The sequence below is a fragment of the Pan troglodytes genome, chromosome 18 (assembly GCF_028858775.2).
Source record: "Pan troglodytes isolate AG18354 chromosome 18, NHGRI_mPanTro3-v2.0_pri, whole genome shotgun sequence".
Taxonomy (NCBI): domain Eukaryota; kingdom Metazoa; phylum Chordata; class Mammalia; order Primates; family Hominidae; genus Pan; species Pan troglodytes.
In genome coordinates this window covers 47,799,381-47,826,101 of record NC_072416.2, presented here as the reverse complement: position 1 = coordinate 47,826,101, position 26,721 = coordinate 47,799,381, and the positions used below count along the sequence as shown (strand labels likewise).

At 51.1% G+C, this 26,721-nt stretch overlaps 1 protein-coding gene across 3 annotated transcripts in view; it reads left to right on the top strand.

Moving 5' to 3' along the window:
* Positions 1-26,721, top strand: part of ZNF423 (zinc finger protein 423) — a 364,983-nt gene that overhangs the window by 19,596 nt on the left and 318,666 nt on the right. The window contains exon 2 of one of the 3 annotated variants that reach the window (XM_054668362.1): positions 13,723-13,791. The exons of the other annotated variants lie outside the window; for them this stretch is intronic. Within the exon in view, the coding sequence (XP_054524337.1) occupies positions 13,723-13,791 (69 nt within the window). The remainder of the gene's footprint in view (positions 1-13,722; positions 13,792-26,721) is intronic. 3 annotated transcript variants of the gene reach the window in all.

The following is a 26,721-nucleotide window of genomic DNA, read 5'->3' as shown; positions in this document are numbered from 1 at the left end:
TGGAGGCAGACTGTAAACTCTGAGGCTGACAACCCCTTGATCCCCCTGAGACCCAGCTGGTGACTAAGTCCCCCTTCCCTCCATGCCAACCCCCTCCCCCACTGGGCCTGCTCCTGAGGCTCACTTGGGAGAGAAGCAGCTTGGACAGGTTGGAGGTGGAGGATGTCCCAGGCCAAGTCCTGGGACATTTGAGACAGGTGGTGGGCAGGGCTGTACTTGCTTCCTGATTTTTTGGGAACTGCACACCTAGCAAGGTTCAAGGCCTGGCACAGCTAGGCCAGCACCTCTGTTCTGCTAGGTGCGAAGTGGGAGGTGTTTGCTGCATTTAAGGTATTTAGGCTGGGGGGGTCCTCCTTTCTACTGTGTTTTCCCCACAAGGCCCCAGGAGTCCAGTTGGCTCAGCTAGGAATCTTAGCTGTGGTTTTCGGGGTAGGTGGCCTTGCTGAGGGATTCAGAACAGGGCCCTGTCCTCTGGGCCTCTCTCTGTCTCCACCCAAACTGCTCCTTGGGCCCAGGACCTGGCCTGGAAGCCTGCCTCTTCTTCCCATCAGCATTTTCCCCGGGGCTTAAGTTGGAACCTGTGGGTGTGTGCCCCTCCTGGGCCCCGTTTTCCCGGCTGCCTGTCAACTGGCACCAACACCCGGGAGCAGCAGCTCCTCTTCCCCTCCCTGCTGAAACCTTACTCCCAGGCACCGGACCCTCTGCATCCTCTGCCCCCCCACCACCTCCTATGCAGGCTTCCTGGAACCTGGGGACCCTGGAGGTTTCTGGACCATATCGAGTTGCTTGGGTGGTTGCGTCCCTTTTTTTTGGGCCATGCCGGGTTGGGGAGCTGGGAGAGAAGCTGATGATTGGGTCAGGCCCAGCCAGGGGTGGAGGCTGCCCACTGGCCCGCATCTCCCCGGAGCAGACTGTGGGCCCCCAGCCCTGTCTCTGAGGGGCCTGTGGCCTGGCTTCCCTTCCTGGCTAGGGGGCATCGCTGTTTGCCATTTCCTGCCTTCCTCCCTTTTATTTTGCACCAGGCCCCCCAGGAACGCCTCTGCGGGGATGTGGGGCCCATGCTCACCCTTCTTCCCGGTGATGAGGCCTGACTTGGCCTGGCACCGCCACAGTCCTGCTGAGTCTGGGCCCAGGATGGGGTTGGCTGTATTCTTCTCTCCACCCTCCTCAGACCCCACCTCCCGGCTGGACAGCTGGGCCCAAGGCCAGGGCTGAGCCAGGGGGCCAGCACTGATTGAAAGTGCTCCTCACAGACCCCTTGGCTGGGGGCCCATGGGGTGTGGGGGCTCTGGAAGAGGCTGAGGGCCTCAGAGAAGAGGGAGCCCCCCAAAGCCAGGGGGTGGGAGAAAGTGAAGGACTGACTTTCTGGGGCAAGAGCCAAGGCTCAGCCACCCTGGTGTTAATCCGGAGGTGATTCTGAGACTCCCCCCAAGGCCTCAGCAGCCCCTCTGCCGCTCAGCCCTGGCCCCCCAAGGCGCACTGCACACATGGTTTTGCTTTTCCAGGCATCTTCCCCTGGTCCCCTCCCCCTGGGTGCCTTCTCAAGCTCCTTGGCCCCTCCCCCAGCCCTCCTGGGCCCCCTCCTTCCTCCTTGACCCACTTTAGTCCCCTGTTGCTGGGGGAGGGGAGCGCACAGCCGGCGGCTCTGATCCTGGCGCTCTCCCCCAGCATCCCCTGGGGCGGGCTCTGGATGGAGCCTGCAGGCTGAGCCGGCCAGGCCCCAGGGACTGGCACACAGCGTGCTCCGAGTGGCAGCCACCCTGCCCCCTCCGTGGACAGACAGTTCTGGACAGCTGCCCCTGCCCGGGCCCCTGGGAAGCCCTGCCAGGACCAGGCTCCGGTTTCCCCCAACCCCAGGGAGCAGTGGCTCCAGAGGTCCCTCCTACCACCGCCTCCTTGGCGAGCGTGCTTCCCAGAGGGGACGCAGGGCAGAGCCCAGCCCTGGCCTCCACCCATTCTTCCCCTAAATCTCTGCTGGAGAGGCTGGAGCCGGGGTCAAATCCTTTGTCTGCTGTTGATCTGTGTGACTTGGGGAACTCCACCAACCCTCTCTGGGCCTCATCTGTGCATTGAGGGACTTGGAGCAGATAGCTAACCTCCATCAAACACGCCTGTGTTCCCAGGACTGCTGACTGTTTACGTTTAGGGTCTCTTTGTATTGTCACAGCACTGTGTTCATGCTGTCTCAATCTGTATTTTCATGATGAGGCAACTGAGGCACCGAGAGAGGAAGTCACTTGTTTGAGGTTGTATAGGCTGTATGTAGTGGAACTGCAGGGCCTTAAGCCCAGGCAAGCCTGATGAGATGATTTTTCTTCGCCCGAACATCCTCCAATTGATCCTGACCCTGGGGCTGTTAACTCTTCAGGGACAACCGCCCAGCCCACTGAGGACTTGGGATCTTCACTCTGTCCTGCCCGGGTGTTGGCTGGGTCCCCAAGCCTGCCGCCTGCCCTGTGACAGGCTGTGCGAAGCCAAGGCCGCTGCCCGCCCCAGCTGGGAACTCGCTCCATCCTGAGTTCCAGTTCTGTGGGCCAGTGGCCTGACCGAGTACAGGAGCCAAGTGCAAGAGCCAGGATCCAGGAGCGGCCTGGAGTTTCCACCTGCCCTCCCTGCCCTCCCTGCCCACCCAGCCCTGCTGCACCCCTGCACATGCTCCCCTCCTCCCTTCCCACGAAATCCCTGAAAAACAAGTATAACATATACAGTGGGAAGGTCCTGAGGGGGCTGTTGAAATTTGGGAACCAGTGCTTCCCTAATCTCTGCATTTTCTGTCTTTTCCTTCTTAAGCCTTGACATCTGTCCGTCCTCTGGGAACCTTTTCATTTCACCATCATTGTCTTGCCGAATAAAGGAGGGGGTGGGAGGTGGGAGGGGGCTCTGGGAGCGAAGTCAGGACATCTTTTCTTATTTGCCTAATTTCCTCACTCAAATGTGTCTTGTGATTAAACATTTTCTTAGCGAGCTTGGTTAGGGCCAGGCTGAGTTTCTTTTCATAAACATTGGCAAGTGAATTTAACAGCCCTGTTTGTATTAGCTGGAGGTTTCATTTGCATAGTGATTGTTCTTAGGAAACAAAATAATCGCTTGCAGTTTATGAAACTGTATAAATACCGGGGTCTGGAGCTGGGCGCATGCGTAGGCCTTTGCTCTCGCACGTAAATCCATCCTGTTTGGGGAGGAAATTCAGGCTCCAGGAAGAGCCAAGTGCTGAGGGTTTTCTCTGCGGAGTGGTGTTCCCCTGGCTGGAGTCCTGGGCTCTGGGTGTTGCCTGCTGGGCGGAGCTTGTGAAAGCGGATAAACCTCCCCAAGCTTGTGCGTGGACCCCAGTTCCAATCAGGGTCCCATGAGGGGCCAGGCCTGGTAAGGCTGGGCGAGGAGGAGGGTTGCTCACCTGAGCGCCCACTCCTTTATTTTGCCCTTCCAACCTTTTAGATGAAGGCTGCGAACTGGAGGCTGGAGGCTGAGTGTTGCTCACAGATGTGTTTTGATTGGCTTGCGCTGTGTTTGAAAGAAAGAAATCAACATTGAGAGATCTGGAGATGTCACAGAAAAAAATCGGAGTTCTTGCTTCTGTCTCCTAAGCAATGGGTAGATCTGGGACTTCAAGGTCCCCGTTTCAGGCTTGGCTACCATCCTGGGGCTGGGGGTGGTGACTGCTTCTGTAGGTGGGCATGTCTCTTCTGTCCATCACAGTCCAGACCTTGGCTGAAGTCACTCATTGATGTCCCTGCCTGGCCCCTGGGGAATTTAGGGTCCTGCTTGCAGTGGGTCCTCTCTGTTCACCATGTGCCCTGTAGGCTTGAAGTCAGCGATTCACCTGGCCCCTCGGGTGCTCTGTTCTGACCTGTCATAACTGCTCCTGCATCTTTTGGCTGTACCCTTCCCCCTCTTGCCCCACTCAGGACCTGCCTATTTGAGGAGCGCCTATTTGAGGAGCTCTTCCTGGGCCTTCTGGCTTTGCCCCAGTGGCTGTGAGTTCAAGCTCTCCTGATGTCCATATTGGCTGGGGGTGGAGATATGGACAGGGAGTCGCTTTGCGAGGTCACACCCTTATTCCCAGGAGCTTGTCTTTGCTCAGAACATTCCTGGCCTTTTCCTCAGCAGATCTCTCTGGGGCCTGCTACCCCAGAAGACAGGCATTTCATGAGCTCAGAATCTGTTTTTCAGACTCAGGCAGCATTGCCGCCCAGCTCGGTCAGCTGGCTTGGCCCGATTTTGGAATCTACTGGAGTTAAGTGGGCCCAGAATAATACCTGTCCATTAAGGGAATGGTTTGACAAAGCGTCAGGGCTGGAGTTGGATTTCTAGCTAAGGAATGATGCCTGCCCCACACCCCAGATGACCCAGCCTTGGTGGCCAGGGCCCTCGGATATTTGGTGCCTTTATGGAGCCTCCACTTTAGAGGAGGAAAAGTCAGAAGCAACAAAGAAAGCAGGTGAAACTGATGAATACTGGCACCTTCCTTTTTTTTTTTTTTTTTGAGATAGTCTTGTTCTGTCACCCAGGCTGGAGTGCTTACTGCAACCTCTGCCTCCTTGGTTCAAGTGATTCTCCTGCCTCCGCCTCCCCAGTAGCTGGGACTAGAGGCACGCCCCACCATGCCTGGCTAATTTTTTTTGTACTTTTTTTTTTTTAGTAGAGACGGGGTTTCGCCATGTTGGCCAGGCTGGTCTGGAACTCCTGACTTCAGATGATCTGCCCACCCTGGCCTACCAAAGTGCTGGGATTACAGGCGTGAGCCACCATGCTCAGACTTTATCAATAATTTCTTCACTGTGCAGCGCTCTTCCCTGTAGTCTGGGTGTCCCAAGTGTCCCCTGGGAGAACAGCTCCTGTTGATCCCCGTGTGCTTCCAGGCCTTCATCATGGACTGCCTTGGGAAGTCACTGGGAGTTTCATGCCCTGTATGGTGGTCTCATGCTGTTCTCACAGCAGCTCCAGCTAATAGTTATATTAGTTCCGCTTTATAGGTGAGGAAACTGAGGCTCTGCGGCCCAAGGTCATACAGCTGCCCGAGGTCACAAACCTGGTAAATAATTGGAGATACTGGGATTTGATCTGCCCTCTTAACCCTGACCCTATATGATTTGTTTCTCCAATTATAAAATAGGGAAAATGAACCCATTTCCTAGGGTTCTTGAAGGCAAAGATAAAATAAGTAAAGAGAGATTTACAAAGATAAAATGAATAAAGAAAGATTTCACTGTAGAACATGGACTCAGGCGCTTTGAGGTTTCTTTAACTCTTTATTTCTGGGTGGTGTCATTAAGCATAACGCTTTGTTCTCTTCTCCCCCTGCCTCAGTCTTCATGAGCTGTACTTTGACCATGTCACTGCTCTGGCTCTGGCCAGGTGTTCCCCCTCACACCCTGAGGTTGTGAAATTCCCCTGGGGAGGGGGTTGCATCTCTGATAGTTGGAGCTCCTCTTGGCAGGGAGCGGTGCAGAGAAACCTGCAGGGTCTTCTGGAAAGAGGAAGAGCAAGCAGTTAGGTCAGACATTCAATTTTGGTGGAACTGGCTGGCTGACACAGGATTGTATCACCTGGGATGCTTCGAGCTGCAAGACATGCAATCCAAGTTCAGAAAAGCTCAAGCATAAGGGGCTGTGAGATCTCCTAGGATGAGAAGTGTGGAGGAGTGTGGCTGCAGAGAACTTAGCTGAGCAGCTCAGTACTGTCAGCAGAGACCCAGCTGCCTTCTGTCTTTATGCTCTGTCCTGCTCAACTCATTGGCTGGTGTTCTCGGATTTGTCTCCTCATGATGAAGAAATGGCTGCTGTGGTGCCGGACATCACCCCCTGACACATCAGTGTCCAAAGACCAGGAGAGAGAAGCTCCCTGACACAGGCCTGTCTTTAGGGGAAAGATACCTCTCCTAAATGTCCCCATGTTCCCTCCCTTGTATCTCACTGTGTTGACGACGGCATCCCTTGAACATCCTGCATCAATCTCAGGCCAACATATGGAGCTCCCTTTGGAGTCAGTGAATCTGGGGATGTTCAAGCAAAATTTGAATTAGGCCAGCAAGAAAGAAGGAGGGGGAAAGGCTGCTGGGGAGCACCCAGCACTGTCTGGGGGAGCTTGTGTGAGCGGCTGTCTCTTCCCATGCAAGGTTCCGGAGCATCTCCCTCATGTCATGGGAGCTCTCCCTCACATCTCATCAGTCCCCCGGCCTCAACTCATGTCCTAGGACTGTGCCGTTCCTTCCTCTGCACGGCTTTCCCTGTGACTGAGACTCTTCCTCTGTACTAGCCTGCCTGGCTCCTTCTTCTTCTGGACTCAGGTTCAATGTCACCTCTTCTGCGCGGCCTTTCCTGACCCTTCTCCCAAAGTGGGCCCGCTGCTGTTACTGTCTCTCTCTTGCTCTTTTTAATGTCATGTGAGTTGTTCTCAGTAGGAATTTATTGATGTATTCACTTGTTTACAGTTCCTTCCTCAGTGGCCGCTCGACTGTCCCCGGACAGGGGCCAGGTTTGACTTGCCCACTCTTGTGTCCCTAGGCTTCAGGAGAAAGGGTTAGTGGGATGGAGAAGGGATTCACAGTGCCTGGCATGTAGTTGGCATTTAGGAGATATTGACTGAATGAAGGAGCCGCTTGTCTCCCATCTTACCTGAATTCCTGTCTCTTTTTTCCTGTTTCTGTCCTCCTCTCCACTGGAGCCCCCACATTTCTTCTTGTTCTTTGAGGAAGAACAAGAACTTCTCCATGAGCCCATGGACCTGACTTCTCTTGACAGTGTTGGGATTGCTGGCAGGGCTTCTCCAAGGGCCACTTCTGTGAAAAAATCCACATCTGGAGGTAGGGCATGCAGTGGTGAACCTGTGCAGTGGAGTGGGCTGAGGAAGGGAGTCTGGACACAGTTCAGCCGCCTTCCTGGCTGGTAGGTGCCCGCTGAAGCCAGGGGGCAACATGGATGCTGGTCTGGACATCTGGATCTGACCCTTTCTGCACAGGTTTGGTCACTTTGCTCCAGGACAGTTTTTATTTTTGCATTTTTATTTAGAGACAGGGTGTCACTTTGTCACTCAGGCTGGAATGCAGTGGTGTGATCATAGCTTACTGCCACCTCCAACTCTCGGGCTCAAAGAAGGAGGGCTCGTTTACACTGCTGGGGACTCTCTCTGTCCATGAGATAGTGGGATCCTTCCATTTCAGGGGTGTCTAGCCCAGCCCACTCCTGGGAAAGCAGTTCCGTTGTGAGGATTGCCAATGCCAGATTGTAAGGCTGATCTGGGAGCCAGTTGGTCATTCTACACAACACAGAGGTGGAAAGAGTTGGCTGAGATTCCTTCAAGTTTAACAAGCAATCTGAGTAACTGCCTGGAATAGCCGGCTTGACCATCCCCAGGGCTCAGATGACGTGGGTCTGGGGACAGCCACATGATATGGGTGCTGCTGCATTGTTGGTGTGGGACTGGGGATAGAGGAGAAAACGGCTTGCTCTGGCTGGGTTGGCAACATTGGAGGGTGAATGAGGGCCCAGCGGGAGCAGGGATCAGACCAGGAGGCGAGTGGAACCAGGCTAGAAAGGGTCTTGAAGGCCACAGGCCAGCCTGCCATGAAGCCTCCCTAATTTGAGTCCTCAGGCTGCCAAAAATACGGTTCACTCTCCCTGGGGGTAGAGAAAGAGCCTCCCTGGGTCTCCAGACCTCTCCTCCATAGCCGGTTGTGGGACAAATTATGGCCTTTCTGCGTGTGCGTGGGCGGGACTGTAGTGTATGTACAAGGATCCACACAGGACTCGCCTGGAGCATGGCGCCCACCCAGGGGCTCTTTGGGGAATTTGTTGGCTGCAGTGTGAGTCTAATGAGCAAAGCATTTGGTGGTGGGTCTGTGGGTTCCCCAACAGGGTTCGGTCTCCCCAAGTCCCTCAAAGTGGAGCTGTTTAAGCTGGCAGAGTCTTTTCTAGACCCCTGCTGTTGCTTTTAGGGAACTTGCTTATGTTATGTTGCCTTTTCTTTTTCAGTGGGAAGTGTCGGTGTGAGTAATTATATATATTTTCACAAACTCGAACTATGCTTCATTTAAACTTCTATAAACATGTCTGTGTAATTCTAATTAACTGCTCGCATAAAGCCATCACAAGTTACATGGGGAAATGCTCATTTGCCAGACTGTTGCCTAAAAGCCAAGGAAAATATTATGTTCTTCCAACAAACGGACTATTCATGTAGACTGTTACCAAGATAAACAGGAGATATTTGAGGACAAGTGAGATTCTAAGCAGTGATGGCTGAGCCTCCTGTAAGTGGTGTTATTCAGGGTTGGCAGGGAGGGTGGCTTGATTGAGTGATAAATGCTCTTCAAGAAAAATGCCTGAATTTGGAATGTGGGGTCAGGACCCTGGAGATGGGCCATCTGGTGGTGCTCTTTGGGCAGGAGGCCACTCTGAATTTCGTGAAAAGTCTGAATCGGAGAAGAGTCAACGAAATGGCTTGCACTTGTACTTCCAGGAAGTTCTTTTAGCAGTTCGTACTAGGGTCACTAAGAAAGTGTGTAAAAAGAGATTCTTGGGGCTGCTTTAATAAATGCGTAAGAGTGATTTCAAGTTAATCATTCAGACTGGGCATGGTGGCTCAAGCCTATAATCCCAGGGTTAGGGGATATTCTACCCCCAGAAAAAGAATGGAATAGCTCTTTCTCTACCCCCACTGAAAAAAAAAGGCAACATAACAATTTTTCCGGAGGCCGAGGCAGTAGAATTGTTTGAAGCCTGAAGTGTGAGACCAGCCCAGGCAACATAGACCCTATTGCTACAAAAAATAAAAATGCAAAAATTAGCCTGGCGTGGTGGCACATGCCTGTAGTCCCAGCTACTTGAGAGGCTGAGGTGAGAGAATTGCCGGAGCCCAGGAGTTCAAGACTTCAGTGAACTATGATTGAGCCGCTGCACTCCAGCCTGGGAGATAGAATGAGACCCCAACTCAAAAAAAAAAAAAGTTAGCTGTTCATTCATTCATTCTTCCATCCAATCAAGTATTACTGAGCGTCTGTCGTGTCCCAGACTAGGTAGGGTTCTTGCTGCTGCAGTGAGAAACATCCAAACCCCTGCCCTCCTGGAGCTGATGTTCTGCTTGTTGTTGTTGGTAACCAGACAAGGAAGTGAAATGTATACAGTTTGTTAGAGACGAGGGCTCAGGAAGACAAGGAAGGATGAGGGGTGGGGGAGCTGGTGAAGACTGTCTGGTGTGTTTGAGGAGGGATGAGGCGGGGGCCTGCTCTGTGGCTGGAGGCTGGAGCGAGCAGGTGATTGGGAGAAGTGGGTGATGAGGTCAGATGGCTGACCTGGGCCGGGAGATGTATCTCTTTTATTTTATGCGGAAGATGTTTCTGAGCTGCTTGGCAATTATATTTTTTAATATCTTTTCCTTCACAGAATGGTAAAGTCCTTAAAATGTTGCAATACTTGCTCAATTGCAGCAGATAAGAATACTATACAAAACTATAGAGAAGAAAATCAAACCCTCCGGAATATCCCCCTGAAGAGGACCACTGTTGCAGCGGGGACCCTCCTTTCAGGCATCCTCATTTTATCATCTCCCTTTGCTTTCTTCCCCAGTGGCCTTTTCAAAGGTCAGAGAGAAATGCTTAGTCAAACCCCTACTTGAGTATCACAGGTGACTAATTTTGGGATCGAAGATTAAGGAGGTTTTGTTGCGTCCTTAAAGAACTTGGAATTGGAGTCCAGGTAGTTTTGGTAAGTCATCAACAGCTGGAAAGAACTGTCGGAAAGTGACTCACTTTCAGGCTGATAGTTCTGTGTAGAAAACATTCCCTGTAATGGTGAACATGTATTGATTCCTTCCTGCGTCCCAGGCACTAGACATAAGCAGTCCCTATTCAGTTCTTTCGATTCTCACAGCAACTCTATGAGGTTGGTGCTGTTATTCTTATTATCATAGGCAAGGAACAGGGTTAGGGAGGGTAATGACCTTCCCTAATCACACAGGTGGTTAGGGACTGGGACCTCAACATCAGAGTCCTGGCTCTGGGTAGGAGTTAAGGTTGAAGATGCCATGAAGCAATCCAGCCTGACTTGTTCCCCTTCCCCTTAACTGCATTTTGGGTAGCCCCTGCTGCTGCGTGCCCTGGCCGTATTGAGAGCTTTGCCTCTCTCATTTGCTCTTAAGAAAGGCATCTTGGAAGGTTCTCTTTGAGTCCTCTGGGCTGGATTGACCAGAGACGGATGTAATAATGCACATCAAAGCCCATCCCTGGCATGTGACAGCCCTTTCTTTTTTATTTTTTGAGACAGGGTCTTGCTCTTTCACTCAGGCTGGAGTGCAGTGGTACAATCTCCGCTCACTGAAGCCTCGACCTCCCGGGCTCAAGCAGTCCTCTGGCCTCAGCCTCTTGAGGAGCTGGGACTACAGGTGCATGCCACCACACCTGGCTAATTTTTGTATTTTTTGTAGAGATGGAGGTTTCACTATGTTGCCTAGGCTGGTCTCGAACTCCTGGGGTCAAGAGATCCACCTGTCTTGGCCTCCGAAAGTAATGGGATTATAGGCGTGAGCTACCACACCTGGCCAGCCCTTTTCAATAAGCAAGAGATTTTATTATTAGTACATTCTTCTGAAACCTTGTTGGTCCCTAGGAAAGGGCCTGGAACCGCCTGTGTCTTAGGGGGCTGGATGGATTAGGTCTGGATGTTATGGTCTGTTTCTGACCACTTCGTTCATTCACGCCCTCGCTCATTGATATTGAGGTGTGATTTTCCAGCAAGAGAGTCCCCTGGTCTCAAGTTTCCGGAGGCACCCACTACAATCTAGATTCCAATTAGCTTAATTGCTTCATATTAGACTTCTTAGAAAAGATTTTTTTTTTCTTGCTGATGGCTGCCTTTCCAGGAATGTCTCCCCCACTGCCTTCCTTCCTGCTTCTTCCAAGCTTGTTTCTTTCAACTTTATTTCTCTGGTACTGACCTGCACCTCAGTCCTGTTAGACCCGGTGCCATTGTGTCAGTTTACATCTGAGAGGCCAAAGTGACACCAGGAAAAAAAAAGTATATATTATATATATGTATGGAGAGAAAGAGAGAATGGGAGCTTATATATCCCATGTATGTAAAATTACATATGTTATTTTTAAATAGAAAATTTCTTTTTAGGGTGTGTGTATGTTTCAGCGAAAGAACTGGACACAAAATCTACCCAGAGTTCTGACCCTATCTCTCTTCCTTTTGCCATCAACACCAGATTTTTTAAAAAGTAATTTTCAACAACCAAAGGAAACAGTTACATCCTGATTGACACACAGGATGTCGGAGCAGCATTCTTGCTGTTAAGTGATCAGGATTTCAGCCAAGGGAATATAATGAAATCCACATAAAAATTTATTTACCTAATGAAAATCCTGGAGTAATGCATAAGTGGTTCTCTGATAATAAAATGCAAATCTAAAACTATAACCAGGAGGACAATAATCTTCATTAAATGTATTGTCTAGAGGAAGCCTGTGACATCTACTTAACAGTGATTTGATTTGTTTAGTAATTTCCACGTAATATTTAAACTTTATTTCGAGTCTTAAAAACCAGCCCACGAGTTTCTTTTGCATCAGAGAGGAGGGCAGCTGCTGGTGGGTGGAGGTGCCCGCCCATTGGATTCTCAGGGCCTCTGCTTACGGGGCACCCTGGAATCTCGTCCTTTTCTGGGCAGCGTGGCATTTGGTGGAGAGGCGGGGTCCAGGAAGGGAAAGCAAGGGGTCAGGTTTCCTTCTGGAGTGAGACCCAGAAAAGCTCCTGTTCTGCAGGAAAATGGCATTTGAGGCTTAGAAAGGCTTGGAGATGGGAAGTGACTCGCCCAAGTTTATCTTGGAGCTCTGGTGGTGCCCAGGTCTCCTGGCTCCCCACCCAGTGCTCCTGCCTTCCTGAAATCTGGCCAGAGCTGAGGATTTGAGTGCCACTCTCCTGCCACTCAGGCTCTGTGTAGCATCTCTGTAGCTCTCTCTCCTGGCCTGAGACCACTTAGCAACAGCACACCTCCCCCACCCCCAACTTGGTATTGGCATGATTGGAAGTTGCAAGCAGGGTGGAAGTGCTTTGGAAGCAGGCTGACCTGGGTTCAAAACCTGGCTCTGTCTCTTGTCACCTGAGGAACCATGGGCCTGTACCTTACTCTCTGTGAGGCTCAGGATCCCTACCTGTGACAGGGGGGCTCTAATCTCTACCTTTGGGACTGCTGGGAGGACTCTGAGGAAGCGTGTGCAGTGTCTGGCTGGAGACGCAATGCCTGGCTGTGGGCTTAGAAGTCTCTTGGGTAGCTTAGAAGCATGATAGGGAATAATTTATTTTGGGACATTCCCCCCCAGTTTTGACACTAATAATCTAAGCCCTAGATGAGAAAAACTACCCTTTTGGATTAAAAAAATTTTTTTTTTGAGATGTTATCACTCTGTCATCGAGGCTGGAGTGCCGTGGCATTATATGGCTCACTGTAATCTCCACTTTCTGGGCTCAAGCGATCTTCCCACAGCCTCCTGAGCAGCTTGGGACTACAGGTGTGTACCAAATTTTTATTTTTTTTGTAGAGAGGTCTCACTATATTGCCCAGGCTGGTCTCGGACTCCTGAGCTCAAGTGATCCTCCTACCTCTGTCTTCCCATGGGATTACAGGTGTCAGTCACTGTGCCCGGCCCCTTTAACACAAAATCCCAGATACATGACAGATGAAGCCTGTTGGTGTGTGTACATGTGCAAGTGTGTATGTGTGTGTCTGTGTTTTCCCACCAGATATCACGGGAACTTCGCAGATTACCCAACCTTCCTCCTACTGTCTCCCCTGCCTCCTTCTTCTCCTTTTTTTTCCCCCCAACAAGTTATAACTTTTTTCTTTCCCTTTCGGAATGTTGCAGAGCATTTTGAAAAAATATTAAAACAAATTATCCATAATTTCAAGCAAGAATCTCCTTCCAAGGGCAGCATACGACTCTGGTTAGGAACACAGGCCTGTTCAGACACCAGCTTTGAGCTTACCAGCTAGCTGTGCACCCTCGAGCAACTTCCTTATCCTCTCTGAGCCTCAGTTTCCTCGCCTGTGATGCAGCATTAACACTCGTTTTTTTCTGCACAGCTGTGAAGATTAAACAAGATAATGTGTGTAAAGTGCTTAGCAGAGTGTCTGGCACTTAGTCAGTGATTGATAAATGGGAGCTGTTTTGTTGTTGCAAGAGAAAAGGTTGCTCTGAACAGAAGCCCCGTGAAATGGAGAAGTGAGGCTTCTGTCCAGGTAGTGATGCCAGCCGGCCGGCAGGCCAGCCAGGCATAATGGCTTGAGTTTCCATCCAAGGGCTGGCTCAGGTTACTCCTGGCCCATTAGCATTGCTGGTGAGAGCTTGGAGCTTCTTAAGTTCAAGGTCGATCACAGGGCTTGTCCCCCACTCGGGCCTCTCTGCTTTGCCCAGAGTCATTAGTCACCAGGGTGGTCTGAAGAGAAGGTGAGGATGCCTTAGGGCCTCCTATCCTGACCTCTGGGCCATACCCCAGGGAAGGACCTTGCTCAAGACAGGGGATCAGCCATCCAGAGGCTTTGAAAATTCACTTGTGTATCTGGAAAAGCAGTTAAATCCTGGCTGCGTAGATGACTACCTGGGCAAGTCGTTAAGTAGTCTGAGCCTCAGTTTGCTCATCTGTCAAATGGGCATACAAGTGTTATTTCACCAGGAGACTGCACATGCTTACTAGCCTGCAATAAGAAATTTTGTATTTATTCCCCCAGGAAAACTTCCTGGAGAAGGATGGATTTTACCCTGTAAAAGAAGAAAGACATGGATGCATAAGAAGAGGGGTGAGCAGGGGAGGCCTTGGGCTGAGGGGTGGGGCAAGGGAAGTAGGCAGACAGAAGGAGCTCGAACTAGAGCTTAGTTCTCTTGGACAATGTGGGTCTCATCCCTTCTGACTCAGCTAGGGGCCTTGCTTGGGGAGGATGAAGGAGCAACATCATCTTGACCCCATCTAACTTGGATTTAAAAATTCCTGCAGGGGGCCGGATGTGGTGGCTCACGCCTGTAATCCCAACATTTTGGGAGGCTGAGGCAGGTGGATCGCCTGAGGTCAGGAGTTCGAGACCAGCTTGGCCAACATGATGACTCCCCGTCTCTACTAAAAACACAAAAATTAGCCAGGCGTGGTGGTGGGCACCTGTAGTCCCAGCTACTTGGGAGGCTGAGGCATGAGAATCACTTGAACCTGGGAGGCGGAGGTCACAGCAAGCTGAAATCACGCCACTGCACTCCAGCCTGGGCAACAGAGAGAGACTCCATTTCAGAAAAAAAAAAAAAAAAAAAATTCCTGCGGGGGTGACTTAGACAAACGGGTTGTCATTTCAGCCCAAATACTCCCACAGTCTCCTGTATCAGGAGATCCTGCCCACGTGCTGTTGGAATTCACCAGCCAACCAGGGACTGCTGGAGTGTTTCTTCTTACTCATCTTTGGCTTTCCCAGCTCTTTCCTCTAAGCAGGATAGGGATGTGGAAGTGATTGAACCTTCTCCGGGAGAGAGAGGAAGACCCAACTGGAGGCATTAAATGCATCCCCCAGAGGCCCTTCCATGGGTGTGCACAGCAGACCTCACCGCCTTTGAGCACAGCCTTGGAGGCTGCAGAGGGACTGGGCTGTCGGGGGTGGTAATAAATACCCTGAGGCCTGGGGAGCCCCGTGTGGCCTCCTTCCCTGGGCCCACAGAAGGGCCTGAGTGACAGCCAGGCTCAGCCTTCGCACACACCGGGGGAGGGAAAAAGAGAGCAGCAGGGGCAGAGGAGGGGGCTGCCAGACAGGGACAAAGGCAGAGACAAGGAGAAACAAAGGAAGAGAGAAATCTCTTCTTGTTACAACCTGTGGTTTAAAGAAAAATGTGCTTTGCCACCCCTGAAGGCCTTAGAGTGAGACCCTCCGTTCATCTGGTCCCAGAGCAGGACTTTTCACTTTGCAGACCACGCCTCGAGCCCAGGTGTGGGACCCTCGTCCTGTGCGTTCTTCTGGGCCTGAAGCTTCCTCCACTTAAGCTTGTATGGAATCAGTTGGAAATGGGAAGAATCAGAGGCAATCATCTGCTGCCAAATTTGGGAGCAAACATTTTTCTTTCTGGATTTAAATAATTGCATTGCCTCCCCAGCTCTGGTTCTCTTCTAAAGCCAGCCCCAGATGACATTTGGCAGGCTATCCATGGTCTGGCTCCCCATCGCCCCCCGCCCCCGCCCCCGCCCCACCGCCCTGTGGGGTTTTCTTAGAATATTTTCCTCCGCGTCTGGGTAGCTGGCTTTTAAACCCGTTCAGTTTTTCTTTTTTTTTCTTGTTCAGGTCTCAAATTTTATTAAATTTAAATTTTATTCCATTTCAGGCTATAAAATCTCCAAAAGTGGCTTTGAAAGTGAACAGGTTTTGGCATGCTGGAAATAGGTTACCTCCAATGCAAATAAAAGAGTCTAGCTTCCGAGGCGAACAAGGCTCCAAGGGTTGGGAAAATGCGTGGAGCAGTTAGAGACTGTGGCATAGAAATGGTCAGAGACCAATTTAAAAGCACATATATTTTAAATGAAACATTTTGTGGACATATGGAACTCATAGCTTTTGCCAAAAGCCCAATTGTGGGGATCAAGTCTTAAGAGCTAAACTTCAATCTACTACCCAAGGTGATTTTTAACAGACAAATGAAAGCTCCTTTTTGCTTTCTAGTCTAAGGGGAATCTTAATACATTTTTAAATTATTTGGCATTTTGAATTAATTTTCTTAGAATGAAACGAGATTCTTAAATTGGGATCTTGTAGGGAAAAGACAGCCAGGTAATTAGTGAACTGATCTCCTTTCCTGACACACGAATGCAAGGGGGAGGTGGGGAGTTGAACTCCAACCAAGGTGCACACAAAATCTATTTTAGAGCAAAAATTTCAAAGTAAGCAACACCATCTGTTCTTTAATTATTTCTCCTTATTAAAAAAATGTAGCTAAATTTATTTGGGTTACTTAGTTGGAAAGAAATGTCTTTAAGACACTCAGAACTGGAGCTATTAAAGTCAGATTGTCAGCTCTTGTTTGCTAGGTATCCAAGAACTGAAAATAGTAAAGGCATTTTAGAATTGACTTTCTTTTCCAACAGAGCTTCCTCTTGGTTAAGCAGGACATGGTTATCCAAGGCCTAGCGGATATTCCTCTGCTGCTCATATCTTGGGGCAGGGGCTATGGGATTAAGCAGAGGGTTCATGCTCTAGCAGGTCAATCAAGGGAGGCAGGGGGTCTGCCTTCAAGAGGAGTTAGGCCACTGGGAGTCTCTGCCCCTTTCGGAGTTCTTGCCATTCAGCTCACTGTCCATCCTTCCATTCATCTGTCTGTCTGTCCGTCCATCTGTCCATCCATCCGTCCATCCATTCATCCATCCATCCATCCATCCATCCATCCATCCATCCATCCATCCACCTATTCAACAAATATACCTTTAATAATACTCCTAACCTACAAACATCAGGGCTTAGCGAGCTTATCTTAACATACTTGGAACACTTACATTAGCCTACAGTTGGGCAAACTAATCTAACACAAAGCCTATTTTATAATAAAGGGAAGAATATCTCATGTAATTTATTGAGTACTGTACTGAAGTACAGTTTCTACTAAATGTGTGTTGCTTTCATACCATTGTGAGGTTGAACCATTGCACGTCTAAACACTTTAAGTCAGGGACCATCTGTAATCAGATACTCATGGATGGGCTCATTCCTGTAATCTAGCACTTTGGGAGGCCAAGGCGGGTGGATCACCTGAGGTCAGGAGTTTGAGACCAGCCCGGCCAACAGGGTGAAACACTGTCTCTACTAAAAATACAAAAATTAGCCAGGCAAAGTGGTGGGTGCCTGTAATCCCAGCTACTTGGGAGGCTGAGGCAGGGAGAATCGCTTGAACCTAGGAGGCGGAGGTTGCAGTGAGCTGAGATCACATCACTGCACTCCAGCCTGGGTGACAGAGTGAGATTCTGTCTCAAAAAAAAAGATACTCGTGGATGAGCCTATGATTACTAACAGTAACGTGTGCTCTAGAGTCTAGACCAGTGCTGTCCAATAGACCTTTTGGTGAAGATGGAAATGTTCTATATCTGTACTGTCCAATATGGTAGCCACTAGCCACATATGGGTTTTGAGCATTTGAAACCTGGCTAGTGGGACTGAGGAACTGCCATTTTTTTTTTTTTTTTTTTTTTGAGACGGAGTCTCACTCTGTCACCCGGGTTCACGCCATTCTCCTGCCTCAGCCTCCCGAGTAGCTGGGACTACAGGCACCCACTACCACGCCTGGCTAATTTTTTTGTATTTTTAGTAGAAACGGGGTTTCACCATTTGGCCAGGATGGTCTCTATCTCTTGACCTCGTAATCCACCGGCCTCAGCCTCCCAAAGTGCTGGGATTACAGGCATGAGCCACCGCACCTGGCCAGAGCTGCCATTTTAAATTTGATTTAATTTAAAAAATTAAAAATATTTATTTTAACAATATGTATTTATTATTATTATTTTTTTAGAGACAGGGTCTTGCCCTGTTGCCCAAGCTGGAGTACAGTGGCATGGTTACAGCTCATTGTAGTTTTAAACTCCTGGGCTCAAGTGATCCTCTCATCTCAGCCTCTGGAGTAGCTGGGACTACAGGCGTTCACCATCACACTCAGCTAATTTATTTTTATATTTTAAGAGACGAGATCTCTCTATTTTGCCCAGGTAGGTCTTGAACTCTTAGCCTCAAGGGATCCTCCCACATCAGCCTCCAGAGTAGCTGGGATTACAGGTGAGAGCCACTGCACCCAGTTCTTTTTTATTTATTTTTAGACATGGGGTATCTCTGTGTTGCCCAGGCTGGAGTGCAGTGTCTATACACAGGTGCAGTCACAGCGCACTATAGACTTGAACTCCTGGGCTCCAGTGATCCTGCTGCCTCAGCCTCCCGAGTAGCTGGGACTATATGCATGTACCACCATGCCCAGTTTGATTTACTTTTGGTTAATTTTTATTTAAATACTCACATGAGGGTAGTAGTGACTGTATTGGACAGCATGGGGTCAGCCTCACCTGGGAACTTGGTAGCAATGCAGATCCCCGGGCCCTATCCAGGTTCTGCTGAGTCAGAATCTCTGTGGGAGCCCAGGCATCTGAGTTTCAGCAATCCCTCCAGGTATTTTTATATGGCTTTGCTCTAGGAAAGGTAGGTGTGGGTGTGATGCTATCATGAGATCCATTCTGGGGGGCGGTGCATCAAGGAGTAGAATTAGATTTCAACTGCACAGAAGCCTTCTGAGAAAAAGGACTGATGAGCTGTGACTGAGACATGAGTAGCGAGGTGACCATGGCAGGCCTGGCACTGGATGGGCCTTTGGTGGTGATGGAATACAGCTCACCATGCCCAGCAGTGGGGAGGGCTTGGCACAGTTGATGAACTCAAAAAAGGTCAGAATGTTGGAGCGAAGAGATGGAGCATTTGTGAACTGGCGGGTAGGAGGCCTGGTACTGCAGCTGTGTGATCCTGAAATGGTGTCTTAATCTCTCTGGGCCTCGTATTCTCTTCATTGATAAAATGGAGCTAACCACACCTTGCCACACACTTATCTAGTAGGGTCAAAAGATGGATGGACTCAAACTGCATGGACAAAGCACGCATGTGCACAACAGAAACCCTGGGATAAGTGACATGGTGGTCTTGTTTCTTACGGAGTTTTCTTTGTTCTCTAACTGCACTGTCCCCATTTCTCCTACCTTCAGGGTCTCAGCTCTGGCTGAGCACCTCCTGCCCAGCACCACTCTCCCCAGCTGTCCTCAGTCAGGCTAAGGCGGTATCAGGCGGTCTGTGTGGCTCTGGACCTGCACCCTGGTCTGATGGGACCTGTGTTCCTGTTGCTGCTCTGCATTTCCTTCCTGGAAAGTCCTCCCCAGGCCTCTGCGTCTCTTTTATTGGGTTTATAATCTCAGGGGCCCTTTCCAGACCCTCATCTGGAAGCCCAGGATGGGCCCAGAGAGTGGACTTCTGCAAGTGCACGTTAAAATCAGATGTAACCAAATGCCTTTTGGGGAAAGACTTCATAGTAATTTTAGCAGCATCTTTTCTGTTGTCTAGACCTAAGATCAGCATTTTAGGGAAAAGTGTCGAGGTAAACTTTCCCCTGCCTCCCCCTGCTCTCCCCTCTCCGCCGCTAGGACTCCGTGCAAGGCCCTCCCTCTAGGACGTCAGGTGGCCAGAGCCTCAGGCGTGCCCTAGCTACTTGGCAGCCAAAAGTTTTGTCCATGGAAGATGCCAGACTTATTCCGAGATGGCAAATGTGGCGATGCTTCTCTGCTGGAAAGACACCAAGTGTCTGATCTCAGCCTTGGGAGTGGTATTTTGTGGAGATATTAGCAGCTTCTTATCTAAAATAGACACATGTTTTTCTTCACCCTCTCAAAAGCCTTTGCAGTCAACTGTGTCCTCAGTACTTGGGATGGTGCCTTGAGCATACTGATTGCTCAGTATAGGTTAGTTATTGCTACCGTTATTGTTATTATTATTACTTTGTTTTTCCAGGACTGAAGCATTGCTTAGGCCTCTCCTCTAGACTAAGACATTTACAATAAACGCTTTGGAATCTTCCTTTTTTTTGAGACAGGGTCTTGCTCTGTCACCCAGGCTGGAGTGCAGTGGCATGATTATAGCTCACTGCAGCCTCAACCTCCCAGGCTCAAGCAATCCTCCCACCTCAGCCTCCCCAGTAGCTGGGACTACAGGTACGTGCCACCATGCCTGGCTAATTTTTAAATTTTTAGTAGAGATGGGGCCTCACTATGTTGCTTAGGCTGGCAACTCCTGGGCTCAGGCAATCCTCCTTCCTCAGTCTTCCAAAATGTTGGGATTACAGGCATGAACCACTGCATCCTGCCTGAATCTTCTTTTTAAAAGAATATCCAAGGAGAGCACTGTTTGACTAAAAGGAATTAGTAGCTAATGGTGGAATTTTAGTCACCTGGGCAAGACATTGCTTTATAGGGAAAAATACTTTCCAAGCACCTCTCATGTCATTTTAGCTCAATGACAAAACAAACAAACAAAAATACTCAGGACCTACTTTGAAATTCTGGGGGAAGGTTGCAGTCTGGGAACCCGAGGAGCGCATCCAGTATCAGGATCATTTTGTTTTCTTGGCTGCTCAGGATTAAAATTTGTTTTTGGCTAGGCACAGTGGCTCACGCCTGCAATCTCAGCACTTTGGGAAGCCAAAGCAGGTGGATCGCGGGAGCCCAGGAGTTCAAGACCAGCCTGGCCAACATGGTGAAATCCTGCCTCCAATAAAAATACAAAAATTAGCCCAGCGTAGTGGCGGGCGCTTGTAATTCCAGCTACCCAGGAGGCTGAGGCAGGAGAATCACCTGAGCCTGGGAGGTGAAGTTTGCGGTGAGCTGAGATTGTACCACTGCACTCCACCCTGGGCAACAGAGTGAGACTTTGTCTCAAAAAAAAAAAAAAAAAAAAAAATATATATATATATATATATATAGAGTTTGGAATTAGAATGTAACACTTAAAATTCAGGAAAGTATGCACAAAAATCCAGATTTCTAGCTGTTCTTCAAAGCAATCAGGAGATCAAGTTCCTGTACAGTGAGGATGGGCTGGTGCTGCCTGCTTATACCCAAGCCTGCGTGCTCTGTTCCTCATACCTATGACTCCCTGTTGTGTGCATCAAGCCCTCCTTACCCTTTAATGTTACCTGGCTGGCCCTGAAGGCCTCAAGGTTGCCAGTACTCCGAGGATTAAAAGAGCTGGGCAGTGCTGCCCTGCCAGAGTCTGCCTGGAGCTCCTGGACCAGCCCTTCCTCCTGTTTGCTGTGTGACTTGGCACCCGTCATACCACTTCCCTGTGCCTCAGCTTTCCCATCTGTCCAGTGGGGCACTAGACTGAGTTGGCAGTTCCCCACTGTGCCTGATGAAGCAGAAGCAGGTGCCAGGCCCCCCACTTCCCTTGTGAATGAGGTCTGTGCCTTAGATTTCTCATGGAAAGTTAGGGAACTCCCAGATAACTTCCTGTCCTGACCCCGTATCAAGATCTTTGTGCAGCTGCTGCTTAGGGGGCTGCTTTTTTTGGTTCGTTTTGGTGGAGCAGCTGGGGGTATCAGGGCAGGAAAGGGATAATAATAGTGTTATTAATAAGAATGGCCAAATTTACTGAGCAGCCTATTCTCCCACTAAGTTAGGCCCTCTTTGACCCATTTTACTGATAAGAAACTCAAGTTCTGAGAGTCTGAGTAACTTGCCGAAGTTCACACAGCTGATGAGCGGCCGAGCCCCGCTGTGAGCCTGGTTGGTTTCATCCCAGACCCTGAGGCCCTAACCAGCAGGCTGCCCTCCCTGAGGTGGCTTGGGAGGTGGCATTCTAGGACACATGTGTGGGAAAGAGGAGGTCAGGAGAGATGCCCGCTGCAGAGTTGAGATGGCCAGTGCTCTGGGGCTGCTTCAGAAGAGACCCGACCGCCTCCTGTCGCCTCCGTCTTGCTGGCCATCCACACTCCTGGGGTGGGGGATGCCACCTCCTGGCTCCCTGCTCACATGCCAGTCTCACCCCTATCAGAGCCCTGTTTTGGGTCATGCTCTTGGGTTTGAATGAGGTAGATAAATGGGGTGCTAGGCCTGTCGAGCTGTAAACTCATTGTGGATTAAATATTTTTTTTTTTTTTTACAATAGTGGCTTGCAAAACTTTTCTGGAACAAATCTTATAGCAAGCCAATTGATTAGGTTGTTCAGGAGGACCTTGGAGGATTGGAGTAATTTTGTACTTCTCAGGAACAAGCGTGTTTCCTGTCTGATCCTCAGTTGCCCACCTGAGAAAGCACAGCCCATGCCTGTCCTGCTTGCCCTCCGATCCTGTCCCATTGTTGGAAAAGGCAGGTGCAGTTTATCCTGGCACAGCCCACCCCTGTCCCGCTTGCCCTCCGATCCTGTCCCATTGTTGGAAAGGGTAGGTGCAGTCTATCTTGGGCACAGGACATGTCGGGGATGTCATCCCCCCACCCCCCAGAGCCCACGGGAAGGCAGATGAATCATGTCCATTTTACAGGTGATGCCTGAAAAGGTTCAGTATTACAGGCCCCATCTGAAATCCCCCTGCTGCTGAGGGCTGGGCTTGCGGCCTTGACCCAGGGCCTTCTGTCTCCGAAGCCCCGGCTCCTCAGGGCCTGGCTCTTGGACCCTGGCAGCCCACAGCCTTCGACCTCACGCCTTCCCTGGAACTGTCACTTCCTGCGTCCTCTGGGCTTTCCAGGAGTAAGAAGTGGGAGTTCGGCAAATCCTGCTAATGTCCTTGAGGAAGGAGCTGTTTGTTTTCTTTTTCCAGCTTCTTCTGCAGGAGCCCACCTTGGGCCTCCCGGTTCTCCAAGGCATTTATAGGAGTTGGGGGGCGGATGTGGACCCCTGGCCCCTGTCCAAAGAGCTTTTGGCCTTTCCTGGGTGGCTTCTGAGTCAGCTGCAATGGCAGGACCATCCCCATGGTCTCAGCTGCTGTCTCGGCCACTGTGCTGGTTTCCTGTCCAGCAGGGTTCAGTGGTGCAGGTGACAGAAGCCAACTCTGGACAACTTAAGCCAAAAGAGACTTTAACAGGAGGCCAAGGGGGAGCCAACAGTGTGAATGCACAGAGAGATGGAGGCCTTGGGGCAGCTCTGGAGATGCGGGAGCGAGAGGGAATGGATGTTCTCTTCCGGGAACTGCCATGGGGCGGGAGTTCGTCACCTCCCGTGTCTCCTGCGTGGCTCTGCTTGAGGATCAATCCCTGGGCAGATCAAGCATGAGCCTGGGCCATGGCCCAGGGGAGGGCAGGGCAGTTTGACTGGTGGCACATTGAGGTTAGGGTTAGGGGCGGTTCCTCAGGGCACGATTGGGGTGCTGCTGTTATGCGAGGCTGGGGCAGTGGATACCTGGAGGATGAACATGTCTGCTTGGCTGTCACTGCTCTCCTGGTGGCCTGTCCTGCCACCTCAGAAGGCTCTGGCTGCCTGGAGTCGGGGCACAGGGTGGGCTGGGGGTGAAGTGCGCCGTTGCCTGTTAGGCCAGCTCTGGGCTGTGGGGTTGGAGTCACCGAGTTAGACCTGTAGGGCACCAGGGTGGGTGGGGATTTGGGGGAAGTCCAGTCTAATGTCGTTCATATGCATTGGGAAATGGGAGTTGAGAGAGAGCAGCAAGAACTTCCCCAAAGCCCCACCGCCTAGTAGGGCTACAACTAGGGGAGTGGACCAAGGTGGGAAGGCAAAAATGCAGCACCCCAAGGCAAGTGTGGGTGCCCCTGGTGGTGTGGCAGGGGGTTTAAGTAGAACACACACACACTTTTAAACACACGAATTGCTAATGAATGCACAAGGAGCAAAATTAGAAACTCCCCCAGCCACCCGCTGTCCTCCCCGGAGGCCACTGCTGGTCCTAGTTTCTTGTGTCTGGTTCCAGGGCAATTTACGTGTGTTCAGACACAAGAAAATGTGTGTATTTATCTCCCCTCCCCCACACAAATGGAAGTACACCATACAGCCCCTCACCCTTTCTCACTTTCCAGACTGTGAAAAATGATTCCAAATCAGTTACTTCAGTACTGCTTCAGGACTTCATTTATTCATTTATTTAGGTTTTCTGAGATGGGATCTCACTCTGTTGCCCAGGCTGGAGTGCAGTGGCACAATCACAGCTCACTGCAACCTAGAACTCACAGGCTCAGGAGATCCTCCCACCTTAGCCTCCTGAGTAGCGCATGCCACCACACCTGGCTAATTTTTGTATTTTTTGTAGAGATGTGCTCATCATGTTGCCTGGGCTGGTCTTGAACTCCTGGGCCTCCAATGATCCACCCACTTTGGCCTCCGAGAGTGCTGGGATTACAGGCATGAGCCACCATGCCCAGCCCCCTTATCCCAGCCTTTATCAGTAGCGTTGACTATGCCCTCTCTCCCCTCTCATAGCCAGCCAGGCAGCAGGTGCCTGTAGCTTCTAGAAAACAACCAGGTAGATGGGGAATGTGGATGTGGGGGAGCCAGGACCCTCTAGCCCAGTGGCTTGGTGTGGGATTTTAAATTGCATAGGTCTGGATTTGAATCCCAGCTCTGCCACTTGCTGGCTGTGTGACCGTGAGCAAGTGTCTTAACCTCTCTGAGTATAGGTTTTCTTGCCTGTGCAATGAGGATGGTTGAGGACTCCCCGCAGGATCCCTAGGAAGGTGACACAAGTGCTCTGTGTGTGGAGCACCCCACCTAGTCACCGGTGCTCAGCGGAGTTTTGATTGTGGTGGCACCAGAGGTCTGCTCCCTGTCACAGGCCTAGGGGCAGGAGGAAGGGGAGAGGAGAGCGGGACAGAGCCTGCTTCTCTGCCCCTGTGGCATCCATCCCAGATGAGCAAATGGCTCTCAGCAGGGCATGGGGAACGGAATCTCTTTCTGGCTGGCGGTGGCTGGCCAGCCTCAGGGCAGCTGTCCTGTTCCCAGATCTGGGGTTCCAGGCTGGGTGGCTGAGGCGAGCGGTCAGGCGGGGCCTGGGCAGCTGACAGGGCCTCTGGGGGCGGGGGTGGGGGTAGGAGGCCAGCTGTAGTCCTGGAGCAGCAGAGAGCCAACTCAGACTTTAACCCATTCCAGTCCTGCGGGGATGGCTGCTCTTCTGGGCCCTGAAATGGCTCCCTTTTCTTTCAGTAGCCTCGTTTGCCCTGTGAGCTCCTTGTCCGACCGGGGGTCTGCAGCCTGCAGTGCAAGGACTGTATTTGGACTGCTAGAAGTTTGGTCAGCCTGTCTAAAAATTGGAATGGTTCCTATAAATATTCAGATCTCTGGTCTCCCTGGCGAAACCAGAAAATGGGACCCTGCTAGGCACACTCTGGGTGGCAGCGTGGGCTGGGCTGGGGGTAGAGTGGTGCCATTGTCTCCTCCACCCCCAGTGTTTATTTCTGGTACCTACTTATTTCCCCTGCGATCATTTGAGATCCATCCCATCAACGCCAACTCTAACTCCTCTCCTAGCTGAGCCTTGACTTTCTTGGGGGTCTCTCTACCGCTGCTTGGTCCCCTCCCATGCCGGGAGCCTCACTACCCCCAAGCAGACCTCCCCTCATTGCCTCTGCTGATAGCGTCCCATCTGTTTCTTCTTGAAATCTTTCTGTAGTGCCTTCCACTGGTTGGTCCCGGTTTGACCCCTTGAGGCCACACAGCCAGTGCAGTCTGTCTTCGCTGTGACAGCCCTTCAGATGCCTGAAGACAGCTCTGAGGGCCCCCTGAGCCTGCCCCTCTGGGCTGAACAGCATCAGTTCCTTCACTTCCCCTCCCAAGATGTGGTTTCAAGACCCCCCATTACCCTGATGCCCCTCCTTAGCCACATCCTCGTGGGCCTGTGAACTTCTTGTGGCCGGACTCTCAGCGCTGCCCTGCACACCCCGAGGGCCTCAAGACCACTCAGACATGCCCCAGGTCCCATTTGTGTTGAAGGAGAGAAAGTGTAAATGCACAGAAAGTGTCCGGTAGGGCCGACTGTCCTCAAATACCCATGGCATTTCCGAGAGGGGCATTATAGATGGTTTTATTTTTCCCTGAGTACTCACCTGTATTTATTTATTATTTCTATAATCTGGAAGATTAAAAAAGTAACAAAGCAAAGGGCTTGTGATGAATTCATTTTAACCAACTCATGGCAGTTGCCTGTGGAGACGAGACCCTGAGCTGGGAGTGAGGGGCAAGGAGGAGGAACAGGGTGGGGCTGTCCCTCAGGGAGCTCACAGCATAGGGGACCCTGATGCGCCCAGGGGTCTCAGCTGAGTCGGGCCCTCAGAGAGGATTATGGGGACCAGAGGAGGAGGTGTCTGTTCATCCAGGGATCTGGGAAGGCCTCTTGGATAGCAGAGGTCTGGTGGGGGCCTCCAACATGGCAGGGGTGTTTTGGGTAATGAGAGCAGCAGTGGCAGAGGTCCTGAGACAGGAAGGTGGTTGCCTGGAAGGGAGCAGGTGGGTGCATGGCTTGGAGCATCAGGAGGTAAGAAGGGTGTGTGGCAGGGCTGGGGGCAAGGGGCTGGCAGAGGCCCCTCTCTGGCTGTCCTCTTTGGGGTGAGGAGTCTGTGAGTCTGGGAACGTGTTCTTTCTTCTAGATTATCTCCAGGTGCCAGGACTCCCCCAGCCTCCCCGACCCCAGACCACCCTGGACCTCTGGGGCCTCTCCCTGTGTTTGTCTTCCCAAGGGTGGACCAAGCCTTCAGTGTGCATATCCCCAGGCCAAAGAGTGGGGAAGGGGTGCTGTCAGCAGGAAATGGGGCCTGGGCAGACCTTTGACACATGGTTGCCCCTGTCCTCGTGGGAAGGAGCTGGGGGTGGGAGGAAAAAATGGGTGGGCGCAGGCTGGGGGCCTGGGTCCTGACAGCTGGGCGAGCTCTCACTCTCATGCGGTTCATAAGGCTTCCCCTGGTGTCCTGCTAAGAGCTCCCGGGTGGACCCTCCAGCCCCAGACCCCCTGGTGTCTTTGTTTCCAGTCTCAGGAGCAGGCTTCAGATGCCTCAGGGCTTGGTGGAGGCACTTTGGAGGCCATCAGAAGTGGGAGCAGGAATGCTTTTACCAGCTGTGCTAACCCACCCGGGGGTCCCCACCTCTCCCCTCTGGGAGCCAGCATGTGGTCTGCTATGGGAGAAGGCAGCCACATCTGTTCTCGCAGGTGCAGAGCGGAGCCTCTGGGACCTTTCTCTCGGATGCTCCTTTTCCCCAAAGTCCCCCTCT